This window comes from Mus pahari, chromosome 11 (assembly GCF_900095145.1).
Source record: "Mus pahari chromosome 11, PAHARI_EIJ_v1.1, whole genome shotgun sequence".
NCBI classification, from domain to species: domain Eukaryota; kingdom Metazoa; phylum Chordata; class Mammalia; order Rodentia; family Muridae; genus Mus; species Mus pahari.
Window position 1 is genome coordinate 54,812,470 of NC_034600.1, and position 21,016 is coordinate 54,833,485.

General features: G+C 41.9%; 1 protein-coding gene across 1 annotated transcript in view; it reads left to right on the top strand.

The window, feature by feature from the left end:
• Positions 1–4,578: 4,578 nt before the first annotated feature.
• Positions 4,579–21,016, top strand: part of Nup155 (nucleoporin 155) — a 51,076-nt gene continuing 34,638 nt past the window's right edge. Inside the window, exons 1-12 of the mRNA XM_021208240.2 lie at positions 4,579–4,844; positions 7,358–7,495; positions 8,534–8,630; positions 10,477–10,547; positions 11,314–11,406; positions 12,068–12,234; positions 12,845–12,950; positions 14,087–14,160; positions 15,155–15,246; positions 16,197–16,294; positions 16,801–16,953; positions 19,086–19,186. Of these exons, the coding sequence (XP_021063899.1) occupies positions 4,688–4,844; positions 7,358–7,495; positions 8,534–8,630; positions 10,477–10,547; positions 11,314–11,406; positions 12,068–12,234; positions 12,845–12,950; positions 14,087–14,160; positions 15,155–15,246; positions 16,197–16,294; positions 16,801–16,953; positions 19,086–19,186 (1,347 nt within the window). The 5' untranslated portion in view covers positions 4,579–4,687. The remainder of the gene's footprint in view (positions 4,845–7,357; positions 7,496–8,533; positions 8,631–10,476; positions 10,548–11,313; positions 11,407–12,067; positions 12,235–12,844; positions 12,951–14,086; positions 14,161–15,154; positions 15,247–16,196; positions 16,295–16,800; positions 16,954–19,085; positions 19,187–21,016) is intronic.

The following is a 21,016-nucleotide window of genomic DNA, read 5'->3' on the forward strand; positions in this document are numbered from 1 at the left end:
ATCTTTCTAGCTGTGTCATCTGTTTCTGATGGGTGGAAAATATCACTGTATCAAACTGGAGTTTTGTGGAGTGTATAGTGTGTGCAAATGTGTGTACCCATTCATGTGTGGAGGTCAGAAATCAATGGCAGGTGGCCTCTATTCCTCCCCCTGATTTCCTGTCACAGGGTCTCTTACAGAGCCTGGAGCAAGGCCTAGGGTGTATCTGTTGGTCGTTACTTTCCCAGCCTGAGATTCCCAGCTTCTTACATGGGTACAGGGGAGCCCAACTCAAGGCCTTGCACCGAATAGCAAGCACTTTGCCGACTGAGCCATCTGCCCAGCCCCTGAAATGGGTTTTGATCTGTTCATGTAAGAACACAGGGTTCCAGAGCTACTGTGGTCTATAGCCTTCGAATCAGTCATTTCGCCAGTAGGTGAAGCTGAGCTAAGCAAAAACCAAGGCACTGGCAAGCAAACTGTTGCTGTAGTCACCATTTACTTCTGGCACAAATCTCCTACAGAGAAATCACTTTCCACTAAAAATGACTTTAATGAAGTAATATTCATTAGGTTGAGACCCCTGAGTACCTCTTTTTAGTACTTAGCAAAATAAAAATTATACAAAATGTACTTCTGATAAGAATAAAAGAATGACTGTTATCTAAAAGAAAACAACTGGTAATTGGGTTGTTATGTGTCTCATGAAATAACACTTTTATCTGCTAAACACTGTAATCACACACATACACATAATTTTTAAACTAGAACGGCTGAGTTTCACCACTGGGAACATCATTACTTCGCAGAAATATTAGACCAACAATATTAGATCATTCCATTTGTGTAGTAGAAATCACTCAAGCATCTATTTTATGTCAACTTAAAAACAACCACCAGGGGTCTGGAGAGATAGCTCAGCTGATAAGAACATTTTTTTTGTTCTTAAAAAAAATCTGAGTTAGGTTCCTAGCATCCACATAGCAGCCCCAAAATATCTGTAACTTAGTTCCAATGTATTTGATGCCTTCTTTTGATTTCTGAAGGCACTAGGCACATGTATTGTGGTGCATAAACATACATGCAGGCAAAACACCCATACCCACAAAGTAAATAAATCTAAAAATAATAAAAATAAAAATAACTGCCAGGCTAGAGCTGTGCTCTACAAAATAAAAGTAAATTAACATGGGAGAACATAACTGCTTGTTTTCAAATCAATCATAAAAGTTCTATTTTTTTCTTAGAATACTAAATTCTTTATTTTGTTTCATTTTCTCTAATGCCACATTTCTGAAAGGATATATATAGTACCTTGAGGTATGTGTTCAGTAGTATAGTCATGCTATCATACAATTGGTATTCTATGTAAATATAGGTAATATATTTGTCTTACAATTAGACATATTAAATTAAATATTACATTAGTTATTCAGATTAAGGAGCTGGAGAGAGTGCTTCATGGTTAAAAATGCTCCCTGCTCTTTTAGAAGACCTGTCTGGTTTCCAAGCACCTACATTGGACATCTGACATCTCCTGTACCTCCAGGTCCAGGCTGTCCGATGCCCTGTTGTCTTCATGGGCACAGACACACACACACACACACACGCACGCACACACACACACACGCACGCACGCACGCACACACACATGAACACACATGACACACATTCACACAGACATATAAATAAAAATAAATCCTTGTTTTCAGATTAAATAAAAGACCCAAAGTATCTCTCCTTAAGCAGTCTGATTTCCTGAAAACATATACAATTGGCAGGGATAAGCAGAGAGCCCCAGGACAGCAGTATTAAGAAAATAACAAAATTTTGGGAAGTCCAAGAATTTAAAAAACAAAACAAAACTGGGGCTGGGTATGACAGATGACAAGTATAATCACAGCTACCCTGATCCTTGAAGTGAGGGGTGGGGGAGGATTGCAAATTTGAATCCTGTGTGGGCTACATTGTGAGTTCAAAGCCAGCCTAAGCAATGTAGTAAAACCCAGTCTCACTTCAAAAAGAAAAAAGAAAAAGAAAGACAAGTCGGGCGTGGTGGCACACGCCTTTAATCCCAGCACTCAGGAGGCAGAGACAGGCGGATTTCTGAGTTCAAGGCCAGCTTAGTCTACAGAGTGAGTTCCAGGACAGCCAGGACTACACAGAGAAACCCTGTCTCAAAAAGCCGAGAGAGAGTAGCTGTTCTGGGCAGGTGGCTACCTTGCCTACTAAAGTGTCCTTCTGTGGAAAACAAAGCTTCGCTTCCTATTGCTCTCTGTGCTACTGAATTCTGTATATACCCCATTAGAAAACCTGCAACCAATCCCATTATTATAGTACTTTTCATTTTCTGTTTCTGAAAAAGTGTTGATCCCAAAGATGAAAGGAGAAAGAACATCATGGACAAATTAATTAAAGCAAGCAATTGATTAAAGCAAGCGATTTTATTCGTGTACACTGGCTGCCCCCGCCTCAGGACAGGTCAGCTTTGGATGTGAGGAAGACAAGGCTTTTTATAGTTCAGGGGTAAGCTGCTGCTATTGTTGTTGTTTTTAACAAAATCTCACCCGTTCGGTTTTAACGATGAAGACTTGGGAGCCAGATGCTGGCGGGACAGCCTGCTAGCTCAGAGACCCAGAGAAAGCATCCGCTGACCATCTTCCTCAGCTGGTCCTCCAGAAGCAATACCTCTCTTTCCCACTCCCACGCAAAAGAACCTCCCGCCAGCTAAATGCCCTCCCTGCTACTCCCTCTGTGTCTCTCTCTGTCCTCCTGACTCCCTCTTACTCTCCATACTTTTTTCTTAATAATCCTATGTTCACTTCCTGTCAACTGGTTGCTTGCTCTGCCTCCTGACCTACAGTTGCCTTTATTTAACCCTGTTTACAACAGTCAAGCAGAAAGCTCTTGAATTAAAGGTATATGCTGAGGCTGAGCCATACCACAACTAAAAACAGGTTTTCCCAGTAAATAACACAATATCAGGGTTCACGGTGTGATCAAATATCCTGCAACAGTAAGGGGTTTACAAATGGGGGATTCGATGGGCAAAACAGGTGAGGTTATAGGAGTGGAACAGAGAGGCAAGGTGGTCATAGAACTTTTTTGTTTATTTTTGTTTGTTTGTTTGTTTTGTTTGAGACAGGGTTTCTCTGTATAACAGTACTGGCTGTCCTGGAATTTGCTTTGTAGACCAGGCTGCCATTGACCTCACAGACTGAGCCTGCATCTGCCTGCCAAGTGTTGTGTGTGCCATATAACCTTTTGAAACAAAGTAGGGTTGCAAGATGATTATAAACAACTTTTTGAAACAAAGACATGATTGCCATTCCTGGAACAGGTGGGACATAAGAATTTTTAGTTAAGGTTGGGGGGGGGGCGGAGCATAGGGTAATCCGTGAGAAACAGAGGTTTGATCATAAACGGGCATGAACCTAGTTTGTTTTTTATTATAAGATGGCTTTTAAGCCTAAGATGGAGGCAGGCTAATACTTCAAAGGGTCTCAGTACATAGCCCAGTGTGTGCCTCTGGACCTCGAGATGCGCTTGCTTTGTCTCTGCAGAAGTGTATTAGTTTGGTATTCCCAACAGTAGGCACGATTCCTGACACAGTACACCCTCGGTTTCCTAGAATCAGACGATCTGTTGGATGCATCCATTATTTAATATCAATCCTTGTGCTCTGAGATGAGAACAGATGGATCAGATGCGTGTTCTCCCAAGGCAACAAGGGACAAAGGCATACAGCAAGAGCAAACACTTTCTTCTTTTTCTTGAGACAGAGTCTCAAGTTTACTACAAGCTTGCCACACAGCCGAGGACCATCTTACCCTCCTGCCTCCACTTCCTAAACCCACTGGCAGGACCTATATCACACAGTATCTCCCTTCCCGCCTCCGTTCCGTTTTGTTTGAGTTGGGATCGCACTCTGTAGCACGCTATCTGGAACTCACCAAGTAAACTCACAGCAATCCGTTTGCCCACAGCCTAAGGACCACTATTCACAGGCGTGAGACACCGCCCAACGCTGACCTCCAACACAAAAAATTTCGCAAAGCCACAAAGCCAATGACCCAGACGCACACATGGGGAAATCCAAATGAATTCTGAATTCACCCCATTGTTTGAAACGCTGTAAATTTCGGGCTCACGGGTAAACTGTCTCTGGAACCCAGGGATCAATTGCTAACTACTGTTAGGAGCTATCAGGGATCCACCGTAATGGATGCGTGCCACTCTTCAGCCGAGGCCGCATTCCAAATTGGGGGGTGGGGCTCAAGGCAAAGGATCCGCACGCGCGAGGTCACGACCGCACCGGCGACGGACGACCGCAAGGGGCTGTCACCCCACTCCTGCACCCAGAGTTCCTCCTCCCTTCCCCCCCCCACCCCCATCCCGTCCCGCCCTCCCCTCTCCCTTCCCCTCCTCCCTTCCCCTCCTCCCTTCCCTAGGCCATCTCCAAATTCAACTCTAGTCTCCTCCCTTCCGCCTTCGCCCAATGTCCGACCCTCAACTGCTTCCTCTTCCCGTCCCAGAAGCGGCGTCTTCCAGTGCTGGCCAGGACGAGCCGGAAGTGCGTCATGACCTGGCGCCCAGTTATTCGTTTTCCGCGCGCGTCCCGAGGAGCGGTTTTGGGCTCTCTTCGTTTTTCTCACGTTTCTCCGCGGGCTTGGAGTGTTTCAGTAACGCGGTGGCCACGATTGCCGGCATGCCATCGGTGCTGGGCTCGATGATGGTGGCCTCTACGTCGGCCGCCGCCTCCCTGCAGGAGGCTTTGGAAAACGCGGGGAGGCTGATTGACCGACAGTTGCAAGAAGACCGCATGTACCCGGACCTGTCTGAGCTGCTCATGGTGTCGGCCCCAAGTGAGTGATCGGAGCCCTGGACGCTCGGTTTCCCCGCCAGAGGACTCTGGTCCGATTCCCCTGTCTTAGTTCTTCTCTGTACATTGGTGCCCGCGTGGACATTCAGGGATTAGGGCTCGGTTTCTTGAAAATTGGACGAACAGCAACCGCCTTTTAGCTTTTATTGCTTATTTCTTCTTGTCTACACTTTATTCACTGTAGAGGTGAATATATTCATACTCGAAGAGGTAAGATCAAGCTCATTAAGTCCAAATGAGAAGAATCCGCTGATCCAGATTCCATTTCTGTCCATTTCTTGCTTCGACAATGAGCCGCTCAGAAAAGCAAACGAGCTAATTTGGAAATCTGCCGTGTTGTCTCAGAGTCAATGTCATACGTGTAGAGTTGGTATATTTGTGAGGTGCCGGGACTAACTAGGAAAGAAATATAGGAGTCAGAAAGCCGACTGACAGGGAGAGCGAGAATTTGCCTTAACTTTTAAAACTTGTAACCAGCTAAAGGTTTGTGGAGTTGCATTAGTTGCTACACAATGTTTCTTGTGAGATGAAAGTTGGAGAAAAAACAGAGAAATGTAGCATACAGATGAGACTTGGTGAGCAAAAAAAAAAAAAAAAACAATGGGTGGGGGTAACAGAATAATCAATGAAAAGTAGCCCAAAGCACATGAGTAATGACTTATAAAAATCTATTAAGAGATTTTCTTTTTTGTTGTTGTTGTTTAACCAGAAATACTGGCAGCAGCCAGATAGTGGTAGTTCATTCCTTTAGTCTCGGCATTTGGGAGGCAGAGGCAGGCGGATCTCTGTGAGTTCCAGGCCAACCTGGTCTACAGGGGGTGCTCCACAGCTGCCAAAGCTACACAGAAAAACCCTGTCGTGAAAAATTGAAAAGAAAACTACCAGAAGCAAAGATAGGCTTTGTACTTGACAAGTATTAGCAAATGAGCTTGCCTTATAAAACTTGTTTGACCTATTAGCTGCTATTGTCTTCATTTGTCGACCCGCATCCCCTCTACTTTGCTTTCTGATCCTCTCAAATGTGTAATCTCTTTAATATACATTCCTCCTCACACTAATCCCTTTCCCTTCTAGCATTTTCCCCCCTCTGCCTAACAGACTCCTGCCAGACAGGTTTTCTCTGTGTAGCCCTAGCAGTCCTGGAACTCCGGCCCAGATCTGCCTTCCTCTGCTCCTGAAGTGCTGGGTTAAAGGCATGGACATGGAAGCCTGGCTCCATCCAGTTCTTAGTAAAAGACTCTAGTTCTAAGTCAGGCATGGTGGTACATGCTTTTAATTTCAGGCTCTTGGAAGGCAGAGGCAGGAAGATCTCTTGAGTTTGAGGTCAGTCTGTACTACATAGTGAGTTCCAGCGTGACCAGAACAATAATAAAATGAGACCCTGCTCCAAAAAAGGAAGTCTTTAGTTTCTATAAAAGACTTTATTAAAAGAAGTTATTCTTCCCTTTTGTATTTCCACTTCATTTCAATTGTGCATTGTTCTATTGAAATTGTATTTTAGGGCTAAAATTTATTTTTAGAAAGAACCCAGTGGAGAGGTGAACAGTTATGTGAATGAACCATGTTGGGGCAGGAATATCTATGATTGTTCAGCCATGATAATCAGTATTTTTTTTTTTTACAAGATTTTATTTATTTATTTTATGTACACTGTAGCTGTTTTTAGACATACCAGAAGAGGGCATCAGATCCCATTACAGATAGTTATGAGCCACCATCCGGTTCCTAGGAATTCAGTGCTTTTAACTGCTGAGCAATCTCTCTAGCGCAGTAATCAGTATTTAATGTCAGTACTCGAAACATCCTTGTATTCTGAACTAGACCCTGATAAGGTAAGGTACCTAGAATAATTAGGTTGTAGGTCAGGTCTACACTGAAGTTAAGGTCAAGTAGACCAGCCCACTCGTGCCCCTTGGCTCTAAGTCATAGAGCAAGAAATAGGAAGCACAAGAAGAATCCTTTATTGAGAGCAGTCTGGACCCCCACCAACTTTCAGAGATGAGTGCATTATCGGTATCTGTATGTGATGTATTGGTCTGGGGGAGAAATCCAAAGAGGAAAAATGGATTGTTTGGTGTGAGCCTTGTTTTGTTGTTTTTAGGAAAGGATCTAATGTAACCGGGCCTGGTTTCTAATGGTAGTCAGGGATAAGCTTGCATTTCTAATCCTCTCAAGAGCTACAAATATAGGCCTGTGCCACTCTGATCTGTTTGATGCTGAGCCAGGAGTCGTGGCCAGGGATTCGTGGCTGCTGCGCAAAAACTGCTGAGCTGCATCCCACTCTTGGTCATTTCCTGTCGTTTTTGAAACCAGTAACTGTCCCATCCTATAGTAGTGAGCTTTCTTAGGTCCAGTTTGTGACAGGTTAGAACTCCTTCATTTCAGAGACATCACAGGCACTGGGGTGACTTGACTGGCTTATCTATTCCTAGTTGACGAGTGGGGAGTGGTACTTTATTGTTGAATATGAACACTTTCTTTCGTCTTTTGTTGTAGACAGTCCTACTGTTTCTGGAATGTCCGACATGGATTACCCTCTGCAAGGACCGGGTTTCCTGTCAGTACCCAGCCTTCCAGAGATCAGCACTGTCCGAAGAGTTCCCCTCCCGCCTGAGCTGGTTGAGCAGTTTGGACGTATCCTGTTGCTTCATATTTAGCTACTTGATAAATATTAGATTAGTCATTTTCATTATTGCAATTCTTGTTCTGTTTGCATACTGTTTGTAAGTTATTTAAGAGTTCTCTTTTTAGAGCCACAGATGTAGCTCATTTGTCTGGCATGCCTGATGCCCAGCTGTTCAGTCCTTTCATTCTCAGCCATGCATGCTGGTGTATAGCTGTAATGCCTCTGGAGGTTGAGGCAGGAGGCATATATATATATATATATATATATATATATATATATATATATATATATATATATATAATAAGAGTGACTGGGTAGTTTGTTTTCTTTCTGTTAGATAAGCATGGTGGTACCCACCTTTGATCCTAGCACTTAGGAGGCCGAGGTAGGTGGATCTTTATGAGGTCAAGCCCAGCCCGCTCTACTATAATAGTGAATCCAGGACAGACAGGCAGAGCTACATAGTGAGACTGTGTCTCAAAAAAAGGAAGAAAGAAGTGGGGAAGGGGGGAGGGATGGATGGAGTAGTTGGCATGGGTAAATATGGTGGTATGTGCCTGTCACCTCAAGAGTTATGAAGATGAGGTAAGAGGATTGCAGCTTCCAGGCTAGCCTGAGCTAACAGTGAGACTGACTTCCTCAAGAAAAAAGAAAATTGTTGCCAACTGGAGAAGATTCAGCAGTTAAAGAGTGTGGACTGTTCTTGTAGAGGACCCAGGTTATAGGCCCAGCACCCACTTGGTGGCTCACACCTGTTGGTAACTCCAGTTCCAGGGGCTCCAATGCCCTTGCCTGGCATCCACGGGCACAGGCACACAGATGGTATGCAGATAGGTATGAGGTGTGTGCGTTTAAAGGGGAGAGGGAAGGAACGAGAAAAGAAGGAAGCAGTGCAGAGAGAAACCTCATGGGTACTAGGCAAGCTCTATATCACTGAGTGATGAATCTAAAAGATCATTTTAAATCATAAGTTTTAAGTCAAAAGCTATTGAAGAGATTGAGAAAGATAATTGACCTCTTTGCACCTTACATCCGTGCTTCCTCAGATATGCAGTGTAACTGTATGATGGGTGTTTTTCCCCCTATCAGCAGAGCTTGGCTTACGATTGACAGTGACATATTCATGTGGAACTATGAAGATGGGTATGTATGGGAGGCAGCTCTGGGATTCTGCTAACCTCTACTGCTTGTTGCATCTCATGTTCTACTCATCGGAAGTCAATGTCTGCCAGTGCATACCAGTCATCTTGGGGCCACTGAAGTCTGGGTTCGGGGGCTTGGGAGATGGCTCAGTGGCTAAAGTGCTTGCTCTATAAGCAGGAGCCTGTGCTCAGATGCCGGGGTCTCACTGACCAGTTGGCTTAGCCGAAACAGTGAGCTCCAGGGTCAGTGAGAGAAATTGTCTCAAAAGTAAAGAAGACACTCAACATTGACTAACCTCTGGCCTCACTACATGGACACACACTAGCTCACCTATGCACATTCATTCACACATGCGGATGCTGTTTGTAGCAATTTCTCAAACAATGTTCTTGGTTTTAGTACAGCTGGAGCCTACTCATGGTAGGCACTCCATGGGGCTACATTCCCCAACACAAAAGACTGCTCTTGTTCGTTCGTTCGTTCCGTTCGTTCGTTCATTTGTTTGTTATTGTTGACTGGTTTGCATGCTTGCAGTCCTGGGGATTAAACCTACTGCCCAAGCCTGCTAGGCAAGTGTTCTCTCATTGAGATCCCCAGCTTCCAAAGTACTTCTCTTAAGAAGCAAGCATTAATTCCAAGTTCATCGTCTGTAAAAAAAGATTATACATTGGTACTTCTGAGCTAATATTTGACATTTTAATATTTTATTATATTTTATTTCTTTTGTGTACATATGGGGGGAGGTGGATTTAGGTGTGTGGGTGTGTGTACCACAGTATACGTGTAGAGATCTGAAATTCTCTCTTTCTACCATGTGGATCCTCCTGGTGGTGGTCCCTTATTTGACATTTTAAAGACTTTTTTCCTTGCATTTCTATGGACTAGGAATCTGATAATTCAGGAAATGATTATTTGGTTATTTCATGGTTTTTGACTTTATGTGTAAATTAAATAAATAGAATACATAAAAGCCAGAAGTTCCTTAAATAGAGTAGTACCTTGATCTGGTTGCTCGCTTGGCTTTAGAGGTAAGTTTGTTTTACCCGCACTTTAGATTTCAGTTATTAAGTTCCCTATTTTGTGTCATCTAGATTATCCGTATTGAGATAGGAGATGCCGCCCATGTAGTTAAGCTGTTACTCTTGCATTGAATAACTGATGCTCCTTTTAGAATCATGCATGTGCATGCAAACACATCCAAAATATTTAACTACATCAAAACTGATACCATATGACCACTTACATTCTGTAGAAAAGATACTTCCAGTTAAAATTAGACATTTCTGTGGGTGTTTTAGTCATAATAGCAATGATCTGTGATTGTTATTGTTCTAAAAGGCCTTCACATTAGTGACATTTTTACTTTTCAAATCTAACATGCCTTCATTTAACAAATATTTATCTTGAGACATGGCTATGCCTTGCCTCCCCTTAGGCTAGGGTACAATGGGTAAGCCTTTATTATAGCAAGAGTTGGCTTTTGGATTTGTCTGTTGCTGTAGTAATCTCAGTAGCTTGGGTTTCTAAATTTCTTTAGAATTTCCCTGTGTTAGGATGGAGAATTAACAGTAAACTTTCTGAGCTCCTTCCCTGTCTTAGCAGGACGTTGGTGTTGGCTTGATAGACATTGTTGCAGCCCCGATGGGCAGTTGTTTAGAAGGCAGTACACCTTTACCTGTTTCTTTGGCTTAGCCTTACACAGGTCTGTATGCCTGGGTATTAATTTTTCCCTAGTTTTGTTTGCAGTTTTAGGTTTTTAGTCTATATCTAAATTTTTTTTTCAACTAATAAAGAGCATTGTAAATATATGTATATATGTAAACATGTTTTCTTTACTTTTGGGCAGAGGTGACCTTGCCTATTTTGATGGACTCAGTGAGACAATTCTTGCTGTGGGGCTTGTGAAACCAAAAGCTGGTAAGAAGTAAAACTATCAGGATGAGATTATGACTGTACAGTCTTCCAGTGTTTTAGAGTTGAATCAGAAAAGTTCTTATTCTTCTAGTGTCTGGCAGCGACCACTCTATTTTTATCTATATGAATAAGTTTTCTCCAGTAGTAGTTGTCATTTTGTGTCCAGCTCACTTCATTTAGTACGAGTCTTCACAGATAATATATGTTGGGTGTATCTGAATTTCCTCCTTTCAGCTAGGTGTGGTGGCACGTGCCTTTGGTCTCAGCACTGGGTGGGAGCAGGGAAAAGCAGCTCAATGCCTTCTTCAGCTGAGATACAATATCGAGGCTACCTTGGGCTACCTCACATGCTGTCCCCAAAAACTTCCTCTTCCTGTATGGCATGCATATGCCACATTTCGCTGGCTCATCTGTTGAAAGACACTTATATTGCTTTAATCTTTTAGACCTTTGTGGATAGTTTTTTTGTTAACTATATGTATACAAATGCAAATGTTTATAGTTCAGTAAACCAATATCTGTTAAGACACTTTTTTTAAATGACAGTAATTGTTGAATCAGTTATTTCCTAAGTTAGTTTTTCCTACTATTTATATACTTTAATACTTTAACATAGTAATATTTAAATGTCAGAATTTGCTGACCTGGGTTCAGACTTTTACTGTTTAATTAGGGGTTCATTTTAATGGTAAAAACGTATTTTATTCATGCTTAAATTTAGGCAAGGTGTTTTTCAGAAGGTAATTAGCCTTTGTCTGCTTTGCCATAGGCATCTTTCAACCTCATGTAAGACATTTGCTGGTTTTGGCAACCCCTGTGGATATAGTAATTCTTGGACTCAGCTATGCTAATGTACAAACAGGTAAGATAACCCACTCATATGTTAGATTTTTAAAAATAACACTGTCTTGAAGATTAGTATTACAATGCTTACAATACCAGATCCTTACACTGGTTTGAGTTTGTTTTTTTTCTTGGATATTTTATTGTGTGATATATATGTGCACTATAGGTGCAGTTTAAGATGAATTACCAAATTATCTTGAGTGAAGCTATGCGTGCATGCATTGCTAGAAATTGAGTTCAGGGCCTTACTTTTAGAGTGCAAACACTTTCCTACTAAACAGCATCCCTGGCCAGTGTGTTAACCTTTTTTAAAAATATTTATTTGTATTTTACGTGTATGAATGTTTTTGAGTGTACATGCATTCTATGTGAGCCTGAGGAGGCCAGAGGATGGATGGAGTTAGAACCCTTAGACTTTAAGTGACGGGTGTTTGTTTTGTGAGCAGCCGCGTGGCTCCTGAGAACCGGACCTGTGTCTTCTACAACAGTTTCAAGGGTTCCTTACCCACTGAGTCTGAGGCACCTGCAGCCCCTCAGGCTTTATGGGAACTTTAAATATGTAACTTGGGATATTTTAGTAAGAATTAAGTAAAAGTACCGGTTTTCAAGATAATGTGAAAATCATTTTAGTCTTTCAAAAAGCTAAGAAACTGGTTTTTCCTGTTGCAAACATACAGGTTCTGGCATTCTTAATGACAGTATGTGTGGTGGCATGCAGCTGCTTCCAGACCCCTTATATTCTCTTCCCACGGACAACACTTACCTTTTAACAATCACTTCCACGGATAATGGCAGAATCTTTTTGGCTGGAAAGGACGGCTGTTTGTACGAAGTAGCATACCAAGTAAGCCTTGACACTTACAAGCTTGTGTGTGTGTGTGTGTGTGTGTGTGTGTGTGTGTGTGTGTGTTGCTCAGTAGCAAAGAAAAAGCAAAGCTTTTCTTTGAATTTTCTGAATTTTCTAATTGCATAGCATATATTATTAGGGAGAATATTGAAGCATAAATTTTAGTGTTCTGGAACTCAGCTCAGAACGTTCCAACTGTTAGACATGTACCGTGTCTCTGAGCTGCACATCAGCTCTGTCACATGTCACATGTTGTATGTCTGTGAAGGATTCCTCATTGGCATATGTGCATTTACACATATAAATACCTGTGTACACGTGTTTGGATGGACAGGCACACAGTACTCTTCATAAGTGTATGTCCTTACTTAGGTTACTGTTACTTATCTTCACAATTGGCTTTTCATTGAATATGTGTGTGTTGAGAGTCAATCGTTGTATTTAGTAGTTTTAATTACAAAAGACAACTCAGTAGGTCATTTTGAAAAATATGTTTCAGTGTGTTCACAGTCACGGGGGAAGCATGGAGACTGGCAGGCTTTAATAGGCCTGAATACAGCTGTCCTGTTATGTGGCATTTCAAGGGTTGTGTTGTTTTTCCTCCAAGGCAGAAGCAGGCTGGTTCAGTCAGAGATGTAGGAAGATAAACCACTCCAAGAGCTCACTCTCCTTCCTCGTGCCGTCCTTGCTGCAGTTCACCTTCTCAGAAGACGGTGAGTGGGAGGCACGCTTGACAAGGAAAACAAGGTTTTCATGCTTCAATACTTAACGTTTTCTTCAGAACTTTTCATCCTTAGTTAAAAGCTTGTCATATTAAATTGCATTTGTTAGATGTCTATGAAGTTGCTTAAAGACCAGAGGCATTATAGAATGGAAAAAAACATGGATTTTATTCTCAAGTTATCTCCTAAAAACTTTGGTTGTTCCTGGATCTTATGTTCAAAACAGCTTACCCACTTTAACCAAAAAGTGTGTGTCTGTTTGTCTGTCTTCATGCATATAAAAGTAAAAGAGACTAATTTGCATATGTGATAAAGGGTCAAGGATAAATTTCTTGTTAAGCTTTTTATCCCTGAGTTTTAGAGTTTATAGAAACATAAATTTGTAGGATTAAGGCGTGAGTCACCACAGCCTGGCAAGAATGGGCTCCTTTCCACAGAGTTCTTCTACCCAGATGTCATGCTTTGTTCTTATTGATAAATTAGAAGTGTTAAATTAGTCTTTATGTTTCTAGAATAAATGATTTGTTAAGTATTACTGAATTAAGGAATAGTCTAAACTGGGCATAGTGGCACATACCTCTCTAACTTCAGTTCTTGACAGGCAGAGACATGATAACTTTTGTACATTCAAGACTAGCCTGGGCTGCATAGCAAGTTTAAGGCAAGCCAGTAGTGCATAGTGAGACTCTGTCTCAAAAACCAACTTTTAAAGTTAAAAATTCACTTAGAAGGCAGAATAAGTTGCTTTTGTTTTGTTCTATAGCCCCGTCTGGCTTTGTAACTCTGATGTATTTCTCAGACTCTAAGCAATCCTTGTGCTTAGCCTGCTACATGCTGGGGTGACTGGAGAGCACCGTCCAGTGCCGTGCCTCACAGCGTGAGTTGTTTATGATGCCCTGGACCCTGTCAGTATTCGACACCTTGTCTAACCGTGTGTTCCTGGTTGGTCCTTATGCAGATACTGTATACAATATTGAGTATAACAGGCAAGCAGGAGAGCAGGAAGCCCCAGGAGAGCAGGAAGCCCCGGATGCAGATCCTAATGCAGCAGTTTTCATTGTTGTGAGTGGGCCCTGTGTTCACATGAGAATCCTGAGTTGTGTTTTCCTCTCTTGTTTTACTTTTAGATCCTATTGTTCAAATTGAAATTGATAATTCCAGAAATATCTTGTATACACGATCGGAGAAAGGAGTGATACAGGTAAATATGCATGTTTGCTCCCATTTAAGATTAGAAAAGCATTCCTGTTTTATCTTCTATATTTTATTGGTTATTTTATTTATTTACTTATCAAATGTTATTTTCCTTCCCAGTTTCCCCTCCACAAAACCCCTATCACACCCCCTCCCCCTGTTTCTATGAGGGTGCTCACCCCCCACCCACTCCCGTTCTTTTCTTTCTTTTTTTTTTTTTTAAGATTCTATTTATTATTATATGTAAGTGCACTGTAGCTGTCTTTAGACACATCAGAAGAGGGTGTCAGATCTCATTATGGTGGTTGAGAGCCACCATATGGTTGCTAGGATTTGAACTCAGGACCTTCAGAAGAGCAGTCAGTGCTCTTAACTGCTGAGCCATCTCTCCAAACCCTCCCATTATTTTCTAACTTTGAAAAATATATTATTTGTTTTTGTGCGGACAAATGTGCATATGCACCACCTCTGTGACACAGCCCACGTGTGGAGGGAGAGGATGACTTAGAGTCAGTTCTCTCTGCTGTGAGATCCAGAGATGGCAGTTAAGGTGTGAGGCTAGTAGTGGCCAGTGCCTGTAGCCAGTGAATTATTTTACCTGCTTACACCCCTGTCTTATAAGGAAGACTTAAGTATTCAAACTTCCTGTGAACTGTGAACGTGGTTGTTGTTGTTGTTTGGGACAAGTTTTCATGTAACTCAGACTGCCCTTAAGTTTGTTCTGTAGCCAAGGGTGACCTTGAACTCTTCTGCCTCTGCCTCCCAGTTGTCTGGCATTGCTCCCGTGTACTGCCACACCCGCCTTCATCTGTGTGCCTTTTCAAATAAACACCTCAGACCATTTCTTAGGCCATTTCTTGTTGTTTGTTTGTCTTAGTGAGATTTCAAACATTTTAATGTTCAGTAAATGCCAAATTAACTAATCTGAAAGAAAGTACGTAACTTCAGTATACTGTGTATGCTCTGCAATTGTGTCTAAGGGGAGACTCCTTTATTCCCAGGTTTATGATTTGGGCCCTGATGGACAGGGGATGAGTAGAGTTGCTTCAGTTTCACAGAATGCCATTGTCTCTGCTGCGGGAAACATTGCTAGGTAATGTGTGCTTTACTGTCAGGGTTTCATTTGCAAACATATTTATACTGTTTGTGTATAGTACCTATAATATGTTATATGTTCATTGTATAACATATAATGTGATTATATACTATGCTAAGATTAAATTACTCCTTCAAACATCTCTAATAGATTATCGAAGCCTTGTTGCTATAGACTGTTCTCATGTTGGTTGAAAACATAAGGTTTCTTACTGAGTGAAGTACTTGTTGTGTTTTACCCTCTTGGACTTTTATTTTTCAAAGGTGCTGAGAATCAAATCCAAGGTCTCTCAGACTAGGCAAGCATTCTACCACTTAGCTAGACCTCTAGCCTTTTTCCTTGAAACGCTAAGCCCAGGTTCTTTGCAAATATTGTAGACATTATAGCATGGGTCCCCTACTCTCCCTTTACAGCAGGCCTACATGGTACAAGCTAGAATTTCATAGCTGTAATATCCTCATATAATTCGTGATAAAACTGAAACTAAAGGATATAATGGATTCCTCTTACAGAGCTAGAACCCAATGTTGAGTCTGAGGAATTGTGTGTTGGATGCTGAACTGATTGGTGCAAACTTCCTGAATCCCTTAGTGGTCTGCAGACATTCTCCTTACTGGAGGTCTCACGTTTGCTAATGGTCTCTGCAGTGGTTTGTAAGGAGGGCTAGTCTTACAACTATACATATGCCGTACATATACATATACATGTGCTACTTCCTGCTGCTACTGGGTTGCTTTCTAAGGGATTAATCTTACTCATTTGATTTGAGACAGTGCCTATCTATTTGGCCATCCTGGAATTCGCTACACAAATCAGGCTAGCCTCAAGTTCAGAGATACACCTGCCTCTAACTCTATGTGCTAGGACTAAAGGCATGAGCCACCACACCTGCCTCAGACTTTACTTTTTATAAATTAGGAATAAACTTCAGTTTTTGTTTCTTAAAGGACTATTGATCGTTCCGTCTTCAAGCCAATTGTTCAGATAGCTGTGATTGAGAACTCTGAATCACTGGACTGTCAGTTACTGGCTGTCACTCACGCAGGTACGCTTGCTTCTGGAGCTGCTGCTCTACCGGTTTTCATGGTGCTTGGGTTGGGGATGCACGGTTAGAGATGTTTCACTCCTTCCTTAGTTACTAAGAGGATGTTGGGGATTCTTTTTCAGTGGAGATAACCGTTTTCTCTCCTAGTATTGTGAGGCATATCCAGACCAGTAAAGTGAAGTGGCTTATGTTTAGTGACAGAACCTTAACTGAGTCACGGGTTCCCTTGGCTTGTCACAAGTTCCTGCTACAGAAATATGCTGAGTCACTGCTCAAGTCTGAACATTTTCTAGAACTTGGTTTAAGTGGCTAGTCTATCATTTTAGGCCAGTGACAAAATTGGTGTGTGCTTTTACAGAACTCTCTCTCTCTCTCTAGAACTCTCTCTCTCTCTCTCTCTCTCTCTCTCTCTGTGTGTGTGTGTGTGTGTGTGTGTGTGTGTGTGACTTCAGCACACATGTACTACTTCATGTCCTCCCTAATGCGTGTGTTTACCTCCTCGTCAGGTGTGAGGCTGTATTTCAGCACTTGTCCGTTTAGACAGCCATCAGCTCGGCCCAATACACTGACACTGGTCCACGTCCGGTTACCTCCTGGATTCTCAGCATCCTCAACTGTTGAAAAGCCTTCAAAAGTGCACAAAGCACTTTACAGTAAAGGTAAGCTCTGAGATGCTATGAGGTTTAAGGTTTTCCGTGTCTCTGAGTGCCTTGCTTATGTATATCTTCACCCCATGGGTGTGTCTGCTGCTGTTGGTGGTCAGGAGGATGCACCAGACCTGGAACTGTAGTGTTTACAGGTGGCTTTGAGCTGTCACATGTGAGCTGGGAATTGAACCCAGGTTCCCTGCAAGAGCAACAAGTGCTCCTAACTGCTGAGCCACCTTTCTGAGCACCTCTACCACCAACTTTTTTTTGAGACAGAGTCACACTGTATAGCCCTGGCTGGCCTGGGCCTCTCTGTAGACCAGGCTATGCTTGAACTTTTAGAAACCTACCTGTCTCTATCTCCTAAGTGTTAGGATTAAAGAGGTGCACCACCACACCAGGGTCTTCCTACCTGATTATTCAACACCTAAATTTTTTCTTTGCAATAAGAAGTTTTTTCAAATAACTAATACCGTGTATCATCACGACACTCTTTAAATTATAACGTTAGTGACATAACTCAAATTTAACCTTCTAAAGTATAAAAATCAGTGGGTGTTACTTTATTCAGACTTGTACAGTGATAACCACTGTCCAACTTGAAAATATTTGCCTTACCCAGAAAAAGGCCGCGTCCACTAACAATTGTTCTAGCCCTGGGAAACTTTAACGTCCCTTTCTTAAGCATTTGTCCACTTGGGACATTTTATATAAATAGAATACATGATTGGCACTGAGTTGCACTAAACACGATGTTTTAAAGATTAATGATGGTATAATGGGTATTAGCACTGTGTCTCCAGTTTTAAAAAATTACCGTGTGTGTAGAGATGGGGATAGTTGTTTGTGGAAATGAGAGGGCAGCTCTAGGGGTGGGTTCTCTTGTTCAACCCGGTGGGTTTCAGGAATCAAGCCAGATTATCAGGCTTGACAGCCGCCACCTTTGCTTGTTGGGCTCTCGCTCCCAGGTGCTGGGACTACAGGCAAGAGCTAACATGCTCTGTGCTCCCTTTTTATTTTTGAATAATGTTTATTTCTGTAAACCGTACATTCCCATCATTTCTGTACTATGAATTACCCTGTTCCTGTAAATGTTTGTGTTCGAGCTTTTATAAGAACATCTGTTTATTCCTGTGGGGTTGAAATTGTTGGGTCATGCGTCACTTTGCTTTACCTGTGATGGACTCTCAGGCTCTCTAAGTAAGTAGGACAGCTAATGTTTTTGCCCATTGTAGAAGGCATACCCACTTTGGCTACATTCTTGCCAATACTTGTTTCTGGTTTATTCCCATCTTAGTAGAAGAGAAGTTGTTTTTTATCTGATGGCTAAGATGTTGGATGGCTTTCCAGGTACTTCCTAGCCAGTTACCTTTCTCCTTTGCAAAAAAAAACCAAAGCAGTTCCAAGCCTTTATTTACCTTTATTTCTCTTAATTGAGTTGAGAATTTATTGTATATTCTAGATAAAGGTCCCTCATCCAAAAAAGTGATCTGCTGATATTTTTGACACTGTGGATTGTCATTTCATCTGAGTATCCTCTATGTGCTTTATCATTTTACTGTTAGATTTAGTAGGGTTTTTTCCCCTTTAATATTAAAAATATATTTTGTGTTAGTCTATGTCTGTCATGTGGTGAACTCGGGACAGCATCGAGGAGTTCATTCCTCCCTCTCCCAAGTAGATTCTGGGGTCAAACTCAGGTCATCTGTCTTTGTGACAAGAGCTTCATTTGATCAAGCATAGGAAAGCATACACTGGCACCTGTGTCTATTTTCATTCATGATGCATTTAAATTCACTGGTACGTAGACTGTTTTGCCGACTGAAAAGTTACTGACTTTAATAAAAATTTATATACTGAGTAAGCGTTTATAAGTTAATGAAATTGATAAGCCAGTCAATTACAAAATATATTTTAACCTCAGACACTCTAAAAATAAATCTTCAGTTTATTCGCAAACAATTTTAGAAAGATAGCTGATTTTTTTCCATGCACCGTTTATTTTAAAACAATGTCCTTTTCTTTCCCCATTAGATTGTTTTTGCCATTGTATAGGTTGTAAATAGTGCTGATAATTATTGAGGCTATTGCAAATGCAGATTATTTAACATCATGTAATAGTATTCTGTGTGTTTAACTTTTAGGAATTTTACTGATGACAGCCTCAGAAAATGAAGATAATGACATTTTATGGTGTGTCAACCATGATACATTTCCTTTCCAAAAGCCAATGATGGAAACTCAGGTCAGTAGGTTTGAGACTTTTAATAAAAGTTGTGTGTGGTGTTGGGGATCAGACCCAGAGTCTGTGCATGTCAGGCATTCAACTGCTTAGACATACCCCTACTCCAAGTGTAAACATTGTAAATGAGAAATGGAATGGTCAGTGACTCTGTCTCCCCCATTGTGGCTTCTTCCATAGTAATATATGGTTAGAACTCTTAGAGTGGCTCTCGTGACATGGCCCCTAGCTTGAGGCACTTAATGTTCAATCAGGAAGACAGGAATTCTGATCCCAGCGTTCTCATTAGGTGGCTTACAAGCACCTGCAGCTTTAGCTGCAAGGGGGCTGATGCCCTCTTCTTGCTTCCCTGCATACCTACACACTAATGCGCACATACACTTAACAGACACAAACCTGAGCACTCATGCACAAAAAAAAAAAATTTTGGGGGTGGGGGGGTTTGAGACAGGGTTTCTCTGTATATCCCTGGCTGTCTTGGAACTCACTTCGTAGACCAGGCTGGCCTCGAACTCAGAAATCACCTGCCTCTGCCTCCTGAGTGCTGGGATTAAAGGCATGTGCCACCATGCTCTGCTTTTTTTTTAGGTTTTTAGTTTTAATGTGTATTAGTACTTTTCCTGCATGTATGAATGTGTGTGTGTGTGTGTATGTATACATACTATGTGCATGCCAAGTACCCACAATGGTTAGAAGAGAGTGAAGGGTTCTCTGCAACTGGAATTGTACCAACACATAAAAATGCTGGGAATCAAAACTGGGTCCTCCCCAAGATTAGCAAGTATTCTTAACTCAGCCATCTCTCCAGCCCCAAAGAAAGCAATCTTAGAGTAAAGAAATTATCTTGGTAATTCTTATTTTTAACTCTGTCAGACTAGAGGTGGTTACAGTAATCACTGAACAATCAAAAATCTTTCTTTTTGGCAGTTCTCATTATGTAGCCCTAGATACCTAGACCAGACTAACCTTGAACTCACAGAGACCCAGTGGCCTCTGCATCTCAAGTGCTGGGATTATAGGCATGCCATGCTTGGCTCTAAAAATGTGTATATGTCTGTGTCTGTGGCAGGTGGTGGTGGTGGTACAAGGTTTCTCTGTGAAAGAGAGCCCTGGCTGACCTGGACTTGCTTTGTAGACCAGGCCGCCCCTTGAACGCAGAGTTCCACCTACCTCTGCCTCCCAAGCACTGGGATTTAAGATGTGCACCATCATGCCTGGCGAGAGTTAGGGGTTTTTTTGTTTTATTTTTTTTTTATTTTTATTTATTTTTTTATTTTTTTATTTTTTCGAGACAGGGTTTCTCTGTATAGCCCTGGCTGTCCTGGAACTCATTTTGTAGACCAGGCTGTCCTCGAACTCAGAAATCCGCCTGCCTCTGCCTCCCGAGTGGTGGGATTACAGGCGTGCGCCACCACGCCCAGCTGAGAGTTAGTTTTAATACATTAAAATAACTCTTGAGGTGGCACTACTGTGAACCCAGCCATGCTGTCCTAAGATCAGCTCTTGGTCTATGATGAGCTCTTCTTTTTCCCTCTAGTGTCCTCTGCTTACTCTGTCCTAGTCACCCTCCGAAGCTTTCAGAAGTGCTAACCACATCCAGCTAAGCCTGCCATCTCCTTTAATGTGTTTGTTGTCTCTGCTTTTGGGGGGGACTTGGGGCTTTATTTGTTTGGATATTTTTATTTGCTCGTTTGTTTGTTGGCTCTCTATAATTGGCTTAGAACTAGATAATTTAGTCCAGGTTGGCCTGGAGTTCATGCTAATCCTCTCCTGTGTCAGTCTTGTGAATTCTGGAATTAGAAGCTTCACCATCACACCTAGCTGAAGACTTTT